Source organism: Phacochoerus africanus, chromosome 12 (genome assembly GCF_016906955.1).
Source record: "Phacochoerus africanus isolate WHEZ1 chromosome 12, ROS_Pafr_v1, whole genome shotgun sequence".
Lineage (NCBI taxonomy): Eukaryota > Metazoa > Chordata > Mammalia > Artiodactyla > Suidae > Phacochoerus > Phacochoerus africanus.
Window position 1 is genome coordinate 31,544,606 of NC_062555.1, and position 20,663 is coordinate 31,565,268.

General features: G+C 36.0%; 1 protein-coding gene across 3 annotated transcripts in view; it reads right to left on the minus strand.

Moving 5' to 3' along the window:
• ERCC6L2 (ERCC excision repair 6 like 2) overlaps window positions 1-20,663 on the minus strand; it is a 150,745-nt gene that overhangs the window by 42,018 nt on the left and 88,064 nt on the right. For all 3 annotated transcript variants that reach the window (XM_047754776.1, XM_047754775.1, XM_047754777.1), the window contains 2 exons: window positions 14,968-15,067; window positions 3,734-3,886 (listed from right to left, as the gene is read on the minus strand). In XM_047754776.1, the coding sequence (XP_047610732.1) occupies window positions 3,734-3,886; window positions 14,968-15,067 (253 nt within the window). The remainder of the gene's footprint in view (window positions 1-3,733; window positions 3,887-14,967; window positions 15,068-20,663) is intronic.

The following is a 20,663-nucleotide window of genomic DNA, read 5'->3' on the forward strand; positions in this document are numbered from 1 at the left end:
TATGCTTTTAAACTTTTGCTATATCATTTAGCAGAGATATTTAATAGCCTAGATTCTAGCATATTAAATTCTTCTTCAAAAGGATATACATTTACTTCTCTTTTCAAGACTTTATTTGTTGATAGAACAAGAGGAAATAATATTATCATCACTAGAGGTGCAAATATCCAATTTACGAATATTCCAATGTTCACAATATACCAATTCCAACTACCTGGTATCCACGGCAACAAGTGAGCATCTCCCCCATGGAACTTGAAAGAATGACTAAGAGTGCCTGAATTGCCATGAGATCCTTTCTCTCAATCCCTAGAGGCTATTACTATAAGGGAGTGGGGAGCCTCCTTCCTAGTACTGCCTATTATTTCTTCAACAGATGCTGCCTGGCTACAACCTGCAACTGGCAGACCAGAAATCTTCAAGCTGTCAGAGTCCCTCTGTGAAAGATAAATGGCAAGGCCAGACTTCTGTTGCTCAATCTAAAAACCTTGCAATCATTCTTAACTCCTTTTACCCTATATCTGATCCATCAGCAAATCCTGTCAGTGCCACCTGAGTAATACCTACAGAAACTAGCCACTTCTCAGGGCATCTACCACTACACCTCTGGCCCAAACCACCATCTCTTGGCTGGATGGTTGCAGTATCGTCCTACGTGGCTTCTTGCTTCTGCTCTTGTACTTTTATGATCTACTTAATATTTAGACAGTGTAGATTAGAACTCAAATTGCTTTCTGTTCTCCTTCAAAGCCAAAGTTCCTGCGTGACCTTGTTTCCTGTCATCTCTCTGGCCCCCTCTTTTGCTCTCTTGCTTACTCCACTCCAGCTACCTTGGCCTCCTTGCTATTGTGAAATCATGGGGCATGCTCCTCCCTCAGGGCCTTGGCATTTGTTCCTCTGTCTAAAACATCTCTTCCTTCCTTTTCGAAAAATCAAAATCAAATGCAACCTTGCGGTGCGTGCTTCCTTGGCTACTCCATCTAAAATCATAAAGCTTTGGAGTGGATAGGCAATGAGATCTTGCTGTATAGCACAGGGAACTATATCTTGTCCCTGGATGGATGGAACATGATGGAGGATAATGTGAGAAAAAGAATGTATGTATACGTGTGACTGGGTCACTTTGCTGTACAGTAGAAACAGACAGAACACTGTAAACCAATGGAAAAAAAATGGAAAAAAAAATCGTTAAAATAAATAAATAAAATACAATCACAGTGCTCTTTCCTTGACAGTGTCCCTATTCTTTTCCTTGCTCTATTTTTCTAGAGATATAATTTATATACAACACTGTATACATTTAAAGTGCACAAGGTGTTAAATTGATACATTTATATATTGTAATATGATTATCATCATAGCTTTAGCTAACACCTCTAACATATCACATAAGCATAATTTCTTTTATGTGGTGGGTAACATTGAAGATCTAGTCCTTTAGTGATTTTAAGGTATATAATATTGTTGACAATATTCACCATGCTGTGAATTAGGTCTCCAGACCCTATTCATCTTTTACTTGCCCTATTTTTATCTTTAAACTCTGTCAGCATGTATATGCTTCAGTTATTTTTTTCTTTATTATTTGTTTCCCCAAATGGAATGTAAATTTTTCGTAGGCAGGACTTTAGGTGTCTATTTCACTCATTTCTGTATGCTAGCTCTATGTTGTATAGTACTGAATATTTAGCATATACTCAATAAATATTTGTGAAATTAGCTCTCAATATCTATCTCTAAAGGGAAACTATTAATAGAAACCCATTGCAAAATAGAACTAAACTGCTCAGAAATCATCAGATTAAAACTGTTCTATGAATTCGAATTTCTACATCTTAAACCACTTCAAAAGGGATTTTTCTACAACCTTTAAAAACTAAAAATGTATCAGAGGAAATGAAATACTTCCTTTACTTATGATAAATGCTTCCATTATACAGGACTTGGAATAATAATGTTTTATTTATTTATTTATTTTTGTCCTTTTAGGGCCACACCCACGGTATATGGAGGTTCCCCGGCTAGGGGTCTAATCGGAGCTACAGCTGCTGGCCTACGCCACTGCCTCAGCAATGCCAGATCCAAGCCACGTCTGTGACCTACACTACAGCTCGTAGCAACACCAGACCCTTAACCCACTGAGCAAGGCCAGGGATCGAACCTGCATCCTCATGGTTCCTAGCTGGATTTGTTTCCACTGCACCATGACAGGAGCTCCGGAATAATAATATTTTAAAACATCATCTAGCCAAAGCCATAGCATGAATTGACTAAATTTTTGTTGATAAGAAGCAATTTTAATTCAAAATTTAATAACTGAGTGCCAACAATGTGCCTAGCAAGAAGCTAAGCATATTTTCCCAGAAACTAAAATATAAGACATGGAGGATCCTATCATTAATAAATAATCACGGTGGAGGACCACCAGAAAATAAGAGAATTTTCCATTTAATAATTTGTCATATGGAATATCTGATAACAAAGAGAACTACTTGCTATCTAGCAAAAAACAGGAAAATATAATACTAATATATTTTACAGATAATGATTTCAAATTAGAAACTTGAGAGGCTGGTATGTTGGATAGTACTCTGAGATGGAGATAAGATCGGAAGGGGCCTGGAGGACAAACAAGGTTACTGGTTAGAGAAGAGGTATGGGAAAGAACAAGTCCAGGAGAGAAACAGCATATTCAAAACAAGAAAAAGAGAAAAGGGGACTTTAAATGGGCCACTCAATTTAGGATCAAGTAGTTACTATAAAAACTCAGCAATATTTACATTAGACATTGTATAATAGTTGTAATATTCACAACATAACACAAAATATGTACCTTTTCTTCCCCATCCACTGGTGATCACATCTGAACTGATACTGAACTTGCTTATCAACATATGTTACTGCTGCTATGTAAATGCTCTTTTCTACCTTCCACCAGAATGGTCTAGGCTGTTTAAGGACAGGGACCAATTGTTCCTTGAACTGTTTTTATGGTACTTATTAAATAAATGAAGTACATGAAGGTTTAACTACAAAGTCCTGGAAGTTAAGGGAACTAGCCTTAAGTTTTTCAAGACTCAGCTTCCTCAATTGTATGATAAAAAGGGTTGAAAAAGATGATAGTCTGGGATTTTATGATATTCATATCATATTAACTAGAAAATGGGTTAATATTCTTAGTATTCTGGTATATTAAAGAATTGGAAAGATTTTGAAAGGATATAAATATCCTGTTAAGAATAAGAAACATCTGTATGCTGAGGATGAACACAATTGGAAGGTTTGAAATACTGGTGTGGAATTTTTATTGGGAACACAAAACAAAAATCTCTATGAGACATGAGAGTGCATCTCAGGGAGTATTTGGTAACTTTTAATCAAAACACGTTTTATATTTTTATTTAGGAAAGTCTCTTTTTCAGTTCCTGACTTTAACAGCTGTTTTCAAAGCAATAAATTTTTCTTTACCAATCTGAAAATGGCCTTGGAGGTCATACTATCTTGTACACGTATCTGAATCTGTGTATATACATTATTTATAACTGTGCATGGGAAAATCTTAGTTTAGAGGTACAATAATTCATTTACTACTTCTCTAAAAGTAGAAATCCTAAACAGAAGACATTTTTTTTAATGAAGAAAACAGAAAATTTCTCTGCAAAGACACTAGCAATTTTTCTGAGGGAGAAAATCATGTTTAAAATATTGAAAAGATCAGAGAAAAATATCATACCTCCAAAATGTCCCTTGTAAGACAAGACCCTTGGGACCTTAGTTTGAAGAGATTATAGACCCCAAAAAGCTCTCCTTGATGCTTTTTTGATCCTTGAACTGCTTCAAAATATCGCTTGGCATTTTCACTTCCAACCACCACACAGTGAAGTTGCTATAACAGAAAAAAAAAACAAAAACAAAAAAAGCAAGATATTTTTGCAGTGTTTGTTCCAACAAAATGTCAGAATTTCCTGGCATTCCCTGTATATACACAACTTTAGCTGGAGCAAGCAGAAGCTCTGTAAGGAGAAAATTTTATTTTAATTTCCCTGGCAGATGTCACCATTATGAAATAATAATAATCTAGCTAGCCTTATTGAAGAAGAAATCTTACATTTACTAATTTATCTGTTTTCTAAAACTTACTCAAGATTATATCCCTATGGAATAGCTACCTGGTCTAAAATGAAAAAGGCATACATTTGAACACACTTTTCTCCTTTCTAGACTCTTCTTTCAAAAGAAACTATGCCATATGACCCAGCAATCTCACTCTTGGGCAAATATCCAGACAAAACTTTCTTTGAAAAAGACACATGCACCCGTATATTCATTGCAGCACTATTCACAATAGCCAAGACATGGAAACAACCTAAATGTCCATCAACAGATGAATGGATTAAGAAGATGTGGTATATATACACAATGGAATACTACTCAGCCATAAAAAAGAACAAAATAATGCCATTTGCAGCAACATGGATGGAACCAGAGACTCTCATACTAAGTGAAATAAGTCAGAAAGAGAAAGACAAATACCATATGATATCACTTATACCTAGAATCTAATATACAGCACAAATAAACCTTTCCACCAAAAAGAAACTCATGGACTTGGAGAATAGACTTGTGGTTGTCAAGGGGGAGGGGGAGGGAGTGGGGTAGACTAGGAATCTGGAGTTAATAGATGCAAACTGTTGCCTCTGGAATGGATAAGCAATGAGATCCTGTTGCATAGTACTGGGAACTATATCTAGTCACTTATGATGGAACATGATGGAGGATAATATGAGAAAAAGAATGTATATATGTATGTGTGACTGGGTTACTTTACTGTAGAGTAGAAACTGACAGAACACTGTAAACCAAGTATAATGGAAAAAATAAAAATCATTAAAAAAAAACCTACTTATTGAAAATGATTATAATAACGGCACATGCAGTGTATACTGTGTGCCCAGGTCTATTCTAGGCAAAAAAAAAAAAAAAAAAAAAAAAAGGAAAAAGAAAAAGAAAAAAGAAAAAAGAAAAAAAAGGTACAAACTATGAAAACTGGTAGAAATAGTCCTTACATCATCAATGTTAAATTATAATCTAAAGTAACTATATAATAACCATGTTGGTATCAAACTAATTGAGGCCACAGTTACATTGTCAACTAACAGCAAAAACCCAATCATAGTTTAGAAAAATTGCATCCCTGAAACAGTTTTGAATACCTGGAACCCTTAAGGACATATACCATTTTAGCATCAACATTAATGTGCCTATTTACTAGAAATTTTATTAAATACAATGCAAATACAATTTGATTAACCCCATGTACACTTTAACTTTCTTGAAGGAAACAAAGCACATAATGAAAAATAACTTTGGTCAATAGTTAATGGAAGGACTAGTAAGAAGTGATAATTGCGATTCTCACCCTGATGATTTATACTATAATAAATTATGTAGGCAACTAAAATTATTCTTAATAATAGATACTATTTATTGAACATATGTTAACATTTTTACATTCTCATTATTCCTACAAACCTATAAAATATCATCTCCCTTTTAGAAAAAAAAATAAATTTAGAGAAATAAAGTGTCTTGCTCACAGCTGCTCCACTAGGAAGCATCATTTCTAGAATTTATACCTGAGTTAGACAGAATCCAAAATTTATACTTTAAAATTTTTTATTTTTTTAGTTTCTTTTTAAAAAATTACTCAATGAATTTTATTACATTTCTAGTTGTACAGTGATCATCTCAACCCAGTTTTATAGCATTTCCATCCTAATGCTCCCCAGCGCATCCCCCCACCCCACCACCTGTCTCATTTGGAAAACATAAGTTTTTCAAAGTCTGCGAGTCAGTATATGTTCTGCAAAGAAGTTCATTATGTCCTTTTTTTTAGATTCCACATGTAAGTGATAGCATATAATGTTGGTGTCTCACTGTCTGACTGACTTCACTTAGCATGATAATTTCTAGGTCCATCCATATTGTCGCAAATGTTATTTCTTTCCTTTTAATGGCTGAGTAATATTCCATTGTGTATATGTACCACATCTTCTTGATCCACTCCTCTGTTGATGGACATTTAGGTTGTTTCTATGTCTTGGCTATTGCATATAGTGCTGCAATGAACATTGGAGTACATGTATCTTTTCAAGTCATGGTTTTCACTGGATAGATGCCCAGGAGTGGGATTGCCGGATCAAATGGTAATTCTATTTTCAGTTTTCTGAGGACTCCCCATACTGTTTTCCACAGTGGTTGCACCACTTCACATTCCCACCAACAGCGTAATAGGGTTCCCTTTTCTCCACACTCTCTCCAGCATTTATTGTTTGTACACTTTTTGATGATGGCCATTCTGGCTGGTGTAAGGTGGTACCTCATAGTAGTTCTGATTTGCATTTCTCTAACAATTAGGGATGTTGAACATCTTTTCATGTGCTTTTTGGCCATCTGTATGTCTTCTTTGGAGAATTGTCTGTTTATATCTTCTGCCCACTTTTTGATGGGGTTCGTTTGTTTTGGTATTGAGCTGCAGGAGATGTTTATAAATTTTGGAGATTAATCTCTCATCAGCTGATTCATTTGCAAATATTTTCTCCCATTCTGTGGGTTGTCTTTTCGTTTTGTTTAGGGTTTCCTTTGCTGTAAGAATCTTTTAAGTTTAATTAAGTCTCATTTATTTGTCTTTGTTTTCATTGTCACTACTCCAGGAGGTGGGTCTGAGAAGATATTGCTGTGGTTTATGTCGGAGAGTGTTTGGTCTACATTTTCCTCTAAGAGTTTTATAGTGTCTGGTCTTACATCTAGGTCTTTAATCCATTTTGAGTTTATTTTTGCGTATGGTGTTGGAGAGTGTTCTAATTTCATTCTTTTATATGTGGCTGTCCAGTTTTCCCAGCACCACTTATTGAAGGGGATGTCTTTTCTCCATTGTATATTCTTGCCTCCTTTGTCATAGATTAGTTGGCTGTCCAAAATTTATACTTGTATCAATTTCTCATCTCCAGATGTCCCTCTTAAAACAATACCCTTGGGACCTAATTTGGAATAAGTTATGGATCAACATTCAGACTTGGTCAGTTTTATACCACCATCCCAGCAATGTGGGCTATAGTCCTGGGAATACAGAATCACGATGGCAATTGATGGACTTGATGGCTGAGTTACTGATGATTTTACACTTGCTATTGACTCTTCCTTAAACACTGTATTGTCAGACTTCTGGACTATTAAATATAATCACCAAAGTAATTTGTAAGCATTAATCTGAATCTTTATAAATTCCCTACCAAAGTTTTATCACAAAATTTATAAGAGGCATATTATTTTGTACTTAAAATACATTTTCTACAGTGGCTCCAGTAAGAGTGAAGGCCAGATGCATCCATCTGTAGCCTGGCTATAAACAATCAAGTCAGAACTCAAGAAGGCAGGGGGACAAAATCAGTAATTGAAAAATGTAGCTTGGTTTCCAGCTTAAGAAAAAGCCCAAACGAGGCTACAAAGTGCCTGGATTTCTTAACAATATATATGATATACAAGAAGTAAAAGGGAAAGAGGGAATATTCTTCATGTTAGAGTTCATGACCTCTTCTTCCATCTTCAAGGCCAGTAAATGAGGCATCTTCCCATCACTCTCTCTGACCCTCTGCTTGTGCCATCATACTGCCTTCTTTCCTTTTTCTGACCCTACTCCCTACCCTTCCCTTTGGAAGGGCCCTTGTGATTATGCTGGGCCCACCCATATAATCCAAGTGGGTACAGAGGATTAGGAGGTGGATATCTTGGGGGGACCATTATTCAGCCTACCACAGTAAGGAAGAGAAATAAGCATGATGAGAGCTTGTCAAAATAACAAAGCAGTCACTTTGAAGCAGTTCTCACTAGCCAAAAAGTGAGACAGTTTGAACATAAAAATAATTAATGATATTCAATGGGTTCCTGAAATCTGTTACACTATCCCATGAGTGAGTCCATACAGTTTACATAGAAAGGAAAGCTCTTTTTAATTTTTTTTAATTAAAGTATTGTTGATTTACAATGTTGTGCCAATTTCTGCCATATAGCTATGGTAGAATGCCAATAAATATAAAAGAAGCAATAATGGAAATAGAAAAATCACCATCACAGCGGTAGCTGATTCAGTGAATCATCAGTGAATGCTGAGGCTGATGAGAACAGGCTTGATGAGGAAGAGGATACGGTTATCTCTCATCCCCTGAGAAGGATTGGTTCCAGGACCGCCATGGATACCAAAACCCATGCATGCTCAAGTCCCTTTTATTAAATGGCATAGAATTTGCATATAACCTATGCACAACCTCCTATATATTTTTTTATTTTTTGGGGGAGGTGCTTTTATCTTTTTATGGCCACACCCGTGGCATATGGAGGTTCCCAGGCTAGAAGTCAAATCAGAGCTGTACCTGCTGGCCTATGACAGGGCCACAGCAACTCCAGATCCTTAACCCACTGAGCAAGGCCAGGTATCAAACCTGCATCCTCATGGATACTAGTCAGGCTCATTAGCCACTGAGCCATGATGGGAACTCCTCCTATATACTTTAAATCTTTTCTAGATGACTTATGCTACCTAATACAATGTAAATAGCACATAGCAAATTCAAATTTTGCTTTTGGAACTTTCTGGACTTTTTTTTCCTTCATACTTTTGATCTATGGTTGGTTGAATCTGTGGATGCAAACACATGGATACAGAGGGCTAACTATATTGGCATGGCCTCTAAGGATCTCCCTAGAAAATATTTATCACTTTACAAATGAAAAAAAATGGTGACTCTGCAGTGGAGAAGGCTGGCAGACACAAACTTGACAGGTGATCACATTAATATCACCGGTGGTGGGGCAGGTCACCACCAAATGCCTTTGGACCAATGCAATGAGAGAGCACAGCACTCTTTCTGTACTGTTCTTGCCAAACTTTTTGTCATGAGTTGGGACATGAGAAAACATCAAATGGACCTACACTGAGGGAGAGCATACACATGGAAACGCTTTACTTTTTAAACTATCAAAGTTAAGAAGGACCAGGAAAGCTGGGTAAATGTTGCAGGTTGAAGAAAACTAAAATGAAATGTAACTCTGATCCTGGATTAGATCCTGAGCCAGAAAAGAGAAAGGAGACATTGCCAGGAAAGTTGGTGAGATCCGAATGGGTTCCATTCAGATGTAACAGATTACAAGGTAATGTTGTACAAGTGTTAGTTTCTTGATTTAGGTAAGTGCATATTCAAGAGGAGAGTGGGGGAGGGGGAGAGCAAGTTGCAGAACAATATGTAAAATGGAGTGTTGATAATGCATAAAGCTATTTTTATTTTTTTGTCTTTTTTTGGCCTTTTCTTGAGCCACTCCCACAGCATATGGAGGTTCCCAGGCTAGGGGTCCAATCAGAGTTTTGGCCACCGGCCTACACCAGAGCCACAGCAACGCGGGATCCGAGCCGAGTGAGTCTGTGACCCACACTACAGCTCACTGCAACACCAGATCCTTAACCCACTGAGCAAGGGCAGGGATCGAACCCGCAACCTCATGGTTCCTAGTCGGATTTGTTAACCACTGTGCCAGGATGGGAACTCCAAAGCTATTTTTATATGTATGTATAAACAGGAGACTGTCCTCGTTTGGGGGAAATACACACTAGAGAGTTTAGAGGTGATACATCTGCAGCTTTCTCTCAAATGGTTCAGAAAAAGAATAAAGATCATGGCTGAGAGAGAGAGAAAGCAAATGTGGTAAAATGTTAACAACTGAGGAATTTGGGTGAAGTTGATTGGGAGTTCTCTGTGCTGTTCTTGCAACCCTTCTGTAAATACATACTGACTTCTAACTAAATTACACATATGAAAGATGAATTTCTGAATGCCAAACTTACACGCCATGCTCCAAACCTGAAGGAGCACAGTTGCTCTAGATATGATGTTTTTATTTTTAAAAAGTATGAAACATCTGTAGGCATTATCACAACATATGCACACAAAAACATGTAAGTTCAAGTCCCTCCAACAATAGAGACCATCCCTTATCAGTCTAACCAACACTGTATGTTTAGGTTTAATCCTTCCTAGATCTTTTTCGAGGCAGTTAGAACGATTTACATATATATAGAAATAGTTTTATAAATGAACACAATTGATACACTTGTTCCACAAGTTACTTTTTTTTTGCCCTACTTAAAAATGTCTTAAAGATTGTGCCACCGTACATTTGCCCTAAAATTTTTTTTTAAAGGATTTTGGTGCTGAGGAGTATTCCATAATATCAGAATTCATGTAATTATTCTGCTATTCTTGGACGTCTAGGCTGTTTCTTTTTTCAAACAAACGCTAAGAGTTCTGAATATAAATCCTTGTCATCCTTCACCGTGCATGCGTGTGAGTATTCTGCCAAGTAGTTAAAAGTGCCTTTTAAAATGCTGTTACATTAGCTTCTAAAATAAGCGCACCAAGTTGCACTCTCAAAAATACTATATCAGCACCTCTTTAAAAATACTTTAAAAATATCCCCACCAACAATGAACAATGCCAATCTCCCCACCTCCTTAAAGAACCCCCACAGAACCAAACAAAAAAGTCTTTTTGCAGAATGTGCAGAACGCAATCTTATTTTATTTTGTATTTTTCAGTGTGGTCATTGCTGTGGCGTGGGTTTGATCCCTGGCCTGGGAACTTCTACATGCTGCAAGTGCAGCCAAAAAAAAAGTAGTCAAATTTACAGTGTCTGCTTTAGAGGCTCTATCAGTTTCCTAAGGCTACTGTAACAAAGTACCATAAACTGGGTGGTATACAACAACAGAAATTCATTCTCTCAGTACTGGAGGCTAAAAGTCTGAAATCAAGATATTGGCAGGGCTGTGCTCTCTCTGAAGGTTCTAAGGGAAGATCCTTCCTTTCCTCTTCCTAGTTTCTGGGAGTTGCTGACAGTTCTTGGCATTCTTCAGTTTTTAGCTGTATCACTCCCATTTTTGCCTCTGTCATCACATGGCATTCTCGCTCTGTGTCTGTATCCAAATTTCCCTCTTATGGGAATATCAGTTATTGGATTAAGGACCAACCTAATCCAGTGTGACCTCATTTAACTTCATTATATATACAAAGACCTTACTTTCAAATAAGATACCACGCACAGGTACCAGGGGTTTGGGACTTCAACATATGCTTTTAATTTAATTTTTTTGGGGGGGGGCACAATTCAATTTCTGACAGAGGCTTTAAGATTTTTACATTTATGTTCATGAGACATACTTGTCTATAATTTTCTGTTCCTTTTTTTTTTTTTTTCTTTTTAGGGCTACACCTGCTGCATATGGAAGTTCCCAGGCTGGGGGTCAAATCAGTGCTGCAGCTGCTGGCTTACAACCCAGCCACAGCAATGCGGGATCCAAGCAACATCTGCGACCTACACCACAGCCTGCAGCAACACCAACCAGATACTTAATCCACTGAGTGAGGCCAGGGATTGAACCTGCATCCTCATGGATACTAGTTGGGTTCATATCCTGTTGCAGCACAACAGGAACTCCCTATAATTTTCTGTTCTTGTAATATCTTTGCCAATTTTGGCATCAGGATTCTTTTATCCTCCTAGAGTGGGTTGGAAGTGTTCCCTTCTCTGTTCTCAAGAAGAATATTAAATATTTAATAGAATTTATCAGTAAGGTCATCTAGGCTAGGATCTTTCTTTATGGAAAAGTTTTGAATTAAAATTTAATTCATTTTCTTGGACAATATAGAGCTATCACTTTCCCTCCTTTGGAGTTACGGTTCCTAAACATCTAGTATCACTAATAAGAAGTTAGCTATTTATCTAATTCTAATTCTTTTGTAGATATTTTTTTTTTCCCCTCCATAAAGTTTATCTCTGGAAATTTTAAGGATTTTTCCCTTTATCCTTGGTGTTTTACAATTATGGAAAGACAAACTAAGTGTGGATCCATATTTATTTATTCAATTTAGTACTCGGTGGGCCTCTATAATTGTGGACTCTTTGTTTCCTACTTTTAAAATGTTTCTTCCTTTTTTGAGGCTTCTGCCTTCTCTTTCTTCTGTTCCTTCCTTCAGCTGAAAGAGTGATACCGGAAATTCTAGATCAAGCCTTCATTACTCCTAACTTTTCTTACACATGTTCTGTCTCTGCCTTTTTGGTCTGGAATCAAGAACAATTGCTTGGCTCTTATTTTTAGATGAAAACTTTGGCCTTTGCTATTCAGCCTATCATGGGAGTATTTCATTTTCTGAATCTCTTAACGGATTTTTTCCTAGTAGTCTTTTCTTGTTTCCAGCATCTTACAACCTCACTTACTTTTGCATATTTATCTCTTTAAAAATCGCTTTTACTCTTTTCTATTAATTTTGTTTTCTCTGAGGTTAATTTTTTTTTCTAGTGCCTATATTAGTTCCTACGTTTCTTGTAAAAAATCATAAACCTGGTGGTAATTTATTCTCTACAGTTTTTACAGGCCAGATGTCTGATATCAGTATTACTGGAATGAAATAAAGATTTGGCAGAGCCATGTTCTCTCCACAGGCTCTAGGGGGAGATCTCCTCCCCACTTCTTCCCACTTTTGGTGCTGCCAGCATTCCTTAGTCTGTGACCACATCCCTCCACTCTCTGCCTCTGTGGTGACACTGCCTTCTCTCCTGTCTGTGTCAGATTTCCCTTTGCTTCCTATTTTTAATGACTCTTGTGCTTTAGGGCCCACCTAGACATTTCAGGCTAATTTCCTCATCTCAAAAAATCCTTAACTTAATCACATCTGCAATGACCCCTTTTTTCCATATAAAGTAACATTTTACAGGTTCCAAGGATTAGGATCTGGTATCTTTGAGGGCCATGTATATAGTGTTTCCTAAACTGTTCAATACTAATTACTTTTGGGGGAGAGGGGGTTTTTATCTGTCTTCAAATGCCTTACAAGCTTATCTCAGCCAACTGTAGTAAGTATTCAAAGTAAGGGGAGGGGGTGTTTGCAAGTTACTTATTACTCTGGGCAATGGGAGGGACTTTCTGATATCAGCAAAAATCTGGAGCTCTGTCTTGCTTCTTTCAGTATTTCTACTTATTGTTTCTGCTGGAGAGCAGACATTTCCATTGGCTGCAATTTGGTACAATGGGGAAAGAGTGCAAGGATTAAACTATCTCATTAGATCATGAATAATGCCCCAAAGAGGGGGCATCACAGTTAACCCAAGGCGCCTTTCTTTTTTAAGTATCTGTTGACCCTAAGCTTGGAATATCCACAAGTTACACCTACCGTTTTCAGTAGTCTTTTCCTGAATTTAGCTAGTTTTCTTCCTCAGACTGATCTCAACTGCCTTTTGTCTTTCAGGATTTCATATCATTTCCGGTCCACAGAGCAAAATTTTCTTGCTTTCTAACATTTTTATAGGTTTCTTCCAAAACATAATTTTGGATTTTTTTCCTCCTCAAGAGATATAAAGAACAACTGTGAGACTAGAGTGTGTTTGCCATTTGCACCCTTGGTTTATACTCCAATCAATCTTTAAATCACATTCATACCATTTCCTCACATAATTGTCATCTTATCTGGGCCTACCAAGTTGCACAGCTGAATTGCTCCCTAAGAGGCTTATTTTAATAAGCAATTAGATCATAACAAAGTTCTGAAAACTTAAATTACCCTTATCTCCTGAAGACTTTTTATTACATATTATCATAAAATATGTTATATAACAGGCCATTTTATTTCATTAAATGAGTCATGAATAGACAAAAAGGAAATATATATAGTGATGGGATTGAGAAAACTTACTACAAGATTGAGAAAAGACTTACTTGCGACAAGTCAAAGGTAGTATTCTAAGGAGCTGCTCCTAAGATGAAAAAAAAATACTATCCTATATTTTTCAAGATTAGTTAAATATGAGTGAAATAATAATTTTCAAGTAGTTGCACTTACCAAAGAACAAAAAGATTAAAGGTTTCTTATAGAGCTAATTGCTTTAAGAAAAATAAAAACTGCTGTGTACAATTCTATTTTTAGAATTAAGAAAATAGCATAAATTTAAGATTGGATCATTCTTAGGTTAACTACCACCACATGTGGCAGATGTTTGCTCTTAAATAGATTCCAACTGAATATATAGGGAGTAATTCAAATTTAACATTTATAATTAAACTTGAACCTCATTCCAGATCTTCTCAAGTGGGCAATTATAAACTAAATAAACTTTATTTAGAGGCACAGATAGGGTAGTAATTGATACCCTAAGGATATTAAAGAGTTAATGCAATTTTAGATGAATATTAAAAGCACCAGCACAGTAGTCAGTGCACTTGAGTTCTATTCCTATAATTCCATTTAATGGGGTTCCCCAGGTCCCAGTTTCTTTATATACAACATGAAACATTTGCATTAGGTATCTCTAAGGTATTCCTCCCCAGTCTTCTTCATGTCATGACACACAAATGGTAAAACATCAGCATCTACTTGGAGAGGAGGCTGCTCAAGGCTGGAAGCTGGCTTAGTTAATCTTGCTGCCCAGAGCACTAAAGGATGTGTGGGTGCACCTGTACCCATCTGCAGCATATACTTCTGTCTTGGCCCACAGTCTGGGGAGCTGTGACCTTGCTACTCAAATTGTGGTCTGCAGACTAGTCATGCTGGCACTCCCAGGAGCTTTTTAAAAATGCAGAATCTTAGGTTCCACATAGAACTACTGAGTCAGAATCTGTATTTTAAAGATTCCTTAGTAATTCATGTGCACACTGAAGAAATACTGCTCTAGGAAATTTTCGGCTCTAAGATTCAATGAACCTAAAGAAGTAATCTGTTTTATAGAAATGGATTCTAGAGCATATTTCCTAATCTTATTTAGTTCTCATTAGCTAGACTCAAGTAAAATATTTTTACACAAATTCATTACTAATTTTTGAAAACTGAGAAATTATTTACTTTTTAATTAGAGAAAGGGAAATGTATTTACCTGCTTGTATAACTGCCGTAAGTACATGATCTCCTCCACAGTTCCCAAGGATATCAGCCTAAGCACTTTGACATCTCTGCATTGCCCAATCCTATATGCTCTGCAAAAAGATTACAAACAAAAGGCAACTAAGATCAAGCGAAACAACTTTGGGTTCAGGAGGTGGCTTTTTGGATATAAAAATGAAACATTACTAAAATTTTACATTAAAAAGACCTATTTTATGTTGAGATATGCTATATTATTTAGTAATAATATAAAAATAGAAATGCATATAAAAAGGCCAGCCATTAAGGAATAAAGTATCATAGAAAAAATACACATGTCGACTTCATTTCTGTTACCAACATCATGTTCCACTGCCCAGAAACTGTTCCTAAATTCAGATTTTTCTTTTCTGGTGGTCTAGAACCTTATGAAAGATTCCATTTATATCAAACTCTCAAAAATGCAAACTAATCCACAGTGGTTGCTTGGGAACAGAGGTCTTGGGAAGTGCAAGAGGGATGGATTACAAAGTGGGACAAGGATAAATGGGGGGGGTTATGGATATGTTCACTATCTTGATTGTGGAAATGCTTTCATGATGTATACCTATATCAAAACTTAGCAACTGCACACTTTAAATATGTGCAGTTTATTGTATGTTAACTATACCTCCATGAAACTTAAAAAAAAAATTAAAAAAAACAGCTGGGGAACAACAGTCAACCAAATGGCAAGTCTATGGAAGTACAGATTTATATAGCCCTTGTCCACACAGATTTCTGAGCAGTCTGTGACTGGATCACTTAGTTGATTAGTACCCCAGGTGTTTGATACGGACCACAGTGCTAATTAAAACTCTAACCTGACTCACCACATTAGTTAACTATAGGTCTAGTACCTTCAGCTTTTCCCAGGTGGAAGCTTTACTGGATGTTCTGAATGAGGTCACCTGTTTCTAAATACCTGTTACAATCATGGGGGGAATCAAGAGCAAAGCCATACTGCCTCATGCTTGAAAATGCTACAATTTGGGGGAAATTTAATTTTGACCTTATAAAGTCACACTGGGTTGTAATATTTGGTGCTCCCTCTGCCTCCTTCACCCACTCCTCCTCACAGAGAAGGGCTTTTACCAGAGGCAGTTTTAGGGTCCTGGAAACCTTGTATTTCCAGAGAAGAATGGGGGCTCCTGTGACACAGCAAAGCCAGGAGTAAGTTACTGCATTCTCACTTCCATCCTATGGTCTAGAGAGGAGCTCATAATCCCTTTCTCTCTCACAATGGATTTGGGTCTAACAAAATTAAAAATGGATCTAAGGAAATGTCTTTTGGGTGTAAGCCCAATGTTTGCTGAAAGGGATAGATTCTGTTAGAATACATATTATTTAATCTCTACAGAAAAATACTCTATAAAATGTTACACTAGATCTTCATCAATTTCTTTTTTTTTCTTTTTTTTTTTTGTTTTTTTTGTCTTTTTGCTTTTTCTAGGGCCCCTCCTGCAGCATATGGAGATTCCCAGGCTAGGGGTCTAATCAGAGCTGTAGCTCTGGCCTACGCCACAGCCACAGCAATGTGGGATCCGAGACACGTCTGTGACCTACACCACAGCTCATGGCAATGTCAGATCCTCAACTCACTGAGTGAGGTCAGGGATCGAACCTATAACCTCATGGTTCCTAGTCGGATTCATTAACCACTGAGCCACGACGGGAACTCCTTCATCAATTTCTAAGTCCATAAAGTATGGATATGTAAATGGATTTTTATTATGTAAAGACAAGTGTTGAGAAAGTGTTATACAATGTGGAGGTCAGTATCTTTGTTACTCTTTTTGGTTCCTCCTGTCAATCAATAGGAGGTGAGGGATGGGAAGAGAAATGTTGTTCATTTAGTTTTATTGTCAATGAACTTTCACTGAATGCCAAAGCACAGTGAACTGTGTTTTGAGAGAACTCTGAGATAAATAAGATAGGTCTTGATGGTGAGAAAAAGAACAAAATTATGACAAGTGTTGTTAAAACAACATTTGAATTTTGAAACAAAAAGAAATGGAGATACTTTCTGTGGATTTCAACCGACCATTTTCCTGGGCAGTAGTCAGTAGCAAGAGGCTAGTTAAAAATGCAGGTTCCTCAAGGCAGACTGTGTGGATTCAAATGAGTTCTATATTAAATTGACACCAAGTTAATTTCAATTGCATTAAAAAAATACTCCTTTACAGCTCTGCCATCACCTTTTTATCTTATGTCATAAATTGTATCTTTATAAGTCATATATCCATTAAAATAGACTTACACTTATTTCATGCATTTGTCTTTTAAATTCTATAGAAAAAAACCACAATTACAAACCAAAATTATAATAATACTGTTTTTTTAATGTGTTATGTGCTTACCTGTATCGGAGAACTTTATATTTTCATATGGCTTTGAATTAGAGTTTTTCATTTGAAAGTGAAACTTTTTCCCTAACATTTTTCCTTAGTATAGACGAACAGAACAGAATAGAGAGCCCAGAAATAAACCCATGCACCTACAGTCAACTAATCTATTTCAAAGAAGGCAAGAATATGCAATGGAAAAAACAGTCTTTTCAATAAGTGGTTCTGGGAAAACCAGAAAGCCACATGTAAAACAATATGAATAGAACACTTACCAAATACAAAAATAAACTAAAATGTATTAAAGACCAAAATGTAAGAACTAAAACTTAAAACTCATAGAAGAGAACACAGCCAGAACAATCTTTGACATAAATCAAAGCAACAGTTTTAGGATTAGTCTCCTACGACAAAAGAAACAACAGTAAAAATAAGCAAATTGTACCTAACTAAACTTAAAGGCTTTGGCATAGCAAAGGAAACCATCAAAAATCGAGAAGACAACCCAAGGAATGGGAGGAAATACTTGCACATGATATGAGTGCCAAGAGGTTAATATCCAAAATAGCTCATACAGCTCATTAAAACAAAACAAAAAAAGCAATATCCAAGAAAACCCCAAACCCCCAAAGCAAAACAAAAACATCAAAAACCCAAAGCAACACAATCAAAAAATGGGCAGAAGACCTGAAAAGACATTTTTCCTAAGAAGACATATATATAGCTATCTGGGACATGAAAAAATGTTCAATATCACTAATTATTAGAGAAATGCAAATCAAAATCACAGTGAAATTTTACCTCATACCTTTAAGAATGGCTATCATCAAAAATACCACAAATAGCAAATGTTGGCAAGGATGTGGGGGAAATGGAACCCTTGTACACTGTTAGTGGGAATGTAAGTTGGTGCAGCCACTATGGAAAACAGTATGGCGGTTCCTTAAAAAACTAAAAACAGATCCATATGATCTAGCAATTCCACATCTGTTTATATATCTGGAAAAATTGAAAACATTAATTCAAAATTATACATGCACCCCAATGTTCACAGAAGCACTGAAATACAATAGCCTCTCAGTATCCATCAACACACAAATGGATAAAGAATATGTATACATATACAATGGATTATTACTCAGCCATTAAAAGGAATGAAATTATGCCAAGTGCAAGAATGTGGATGGACGTAGAGAATATTATGCTTATTGAAATAAGTCAAACAGAGAAAGACAAATACTATATGATATCATTTATATGTGGTACCTAAAAAATAAAACAAATGAATGCATATAGAAAAGTAGAAACAGAATCAGAGATACAGACAAACAAACTAGTGCTTACCAGTGGGGAGAGGAAGGGGGTATGGGATTAAGAAATACAAACTACTCTGCATAAAATAGATCAGCAACAAGGATATATTATAACATGGTGGAAGACAGTATGAAAAAAAAAGAATGTTCATATATATTTTTAAAAAGGATATACTGTATAATACAGGGAATTACAGCCATTATCTTGTAACTACTTTCAATGGAGTATAATCTATAAAAATATTGAATCATGCTGTATACCCAAAACTAATATAGTACTGAAAATCAACTACATTTCATAAAAAATACTATAAAGTTATGTCAGTCATACCGCAATAATACAAAATAAATAAATAAAACTTTAAAATACATTAGAAGGAGTTAATAGTTGATTATATGAAAGAGAGGAATGGATCATGAATCTGGAAGACATAGCAGTGGAAATCACTGAAGCTGAACAGAAAAAAGAATAAAGAATAAAAAGAAACATGGAAATACATCAAGCATACTTTCACAGCATATAAGTCCCAGAAGAAGAGTGAGAAAGGGGCAGAGAAAATATTTGAAGGCATAACTGAAGACTTCCCTAACCTGGAAAAGGAAACAGACATCCAGATGCAGGAAGCACAGAGTCTCAAAGAGAATCAACCCAAACAGGAGCACACCAAGGAAAATTAAAATTAAAATGGAAAAAATTTAAAATAGAGAATATCAAAAAGCGGCAAAGGAACATCAACAAGCTACATACAGAGGCACTTCCATAATGCTATCGGCTGACTTTTCAGGAGAAACTCTGCAGGCCAAAAGGGAGCAAATATGATTATTTAGTGATGAAAGGGAAAAATCTACAACCAAGAATACTACTTGGCAAGACTTTCATACAGATTTGATGGAGAGGTCAAAAGTTTTATAATCAAGCAAAAGCTAAAAGTGTTTAACACTACCAAACTGGTTCCAAGAAATGACACAGGGATGTTTCTATGTGAAAAAGAAAAGGCCACAACCAGATGTATAAAAATTACAAGTAAAAAGATATCATTGGTAAAAGTAAATATACAGTAAATGTAGCAAATCAACCATGTGGAAAGCTAATAGGAAGATTAAAAGACAAAAATATAAAAATCATGTATACACCTAAAAGAAGTTGGGATACACAAAATAAAAAGAGGTAAAATATGATGTCAAAAACAGTAAACATGGCAAGGGAGGGAATAAAAATTCAGGGTTTCTCAGTGTGTGTGAACTTAAAAGATCAGCAACTTTAAATAAAGATATATATAAATAGAGTGCTAGGTTAAACCTTATGGTAACCACAAATTAAAAATCTAAACACACACAACAAAGAGAAAGGAATGTAAACATAAGACTAAAGATAGTCATCAAATCACAAGAAAGAGAACAAAAAAGGAACAAAAAAGAACTACAAAAACAGCTGTAAAACAAGTAACAAAATGGAAATAAGAACATACCTATCAATAAGAGCTTTAAAAATAAATGGACTAACTGGGAAAATTGGACAGCTGCATGTAAATCAATCAAATTAGAACATACCCTCACACCATGCACAAAAATAAACTCAAAATGAAGACAAACATAAGACATGACACCATAAAATTCTAGGAAAGAACCTAGGCAAAACATGTTCTGATATAAATCATACAAATGTTTCTTATGTCAGTCTGCCAAGGCAATAGAAATAAAAACAAAAATAAACAAATGGGACCTAATCAAAGCAAAGGCAACGATTAAAAAAAAAAGAAATATAGACTAGGAGAAAATAGTTGTAAACAATGTAACCAACAAGGGCTTAATCTCTAAAATATACAAACAACTCATAAAACTCAACAACAACAAAAGCAAAAAACCCAATTGAAAAATGGGCAGAAGACCTAAATGGACATTTCTCCAAAGAAGACATAAGGATGGCCAGTAGGCACATGAAAGGACACACAACATCACTAATTACTAGAGACATGCAAATAAAAACTACAATGAAGTACCACCTCACACCA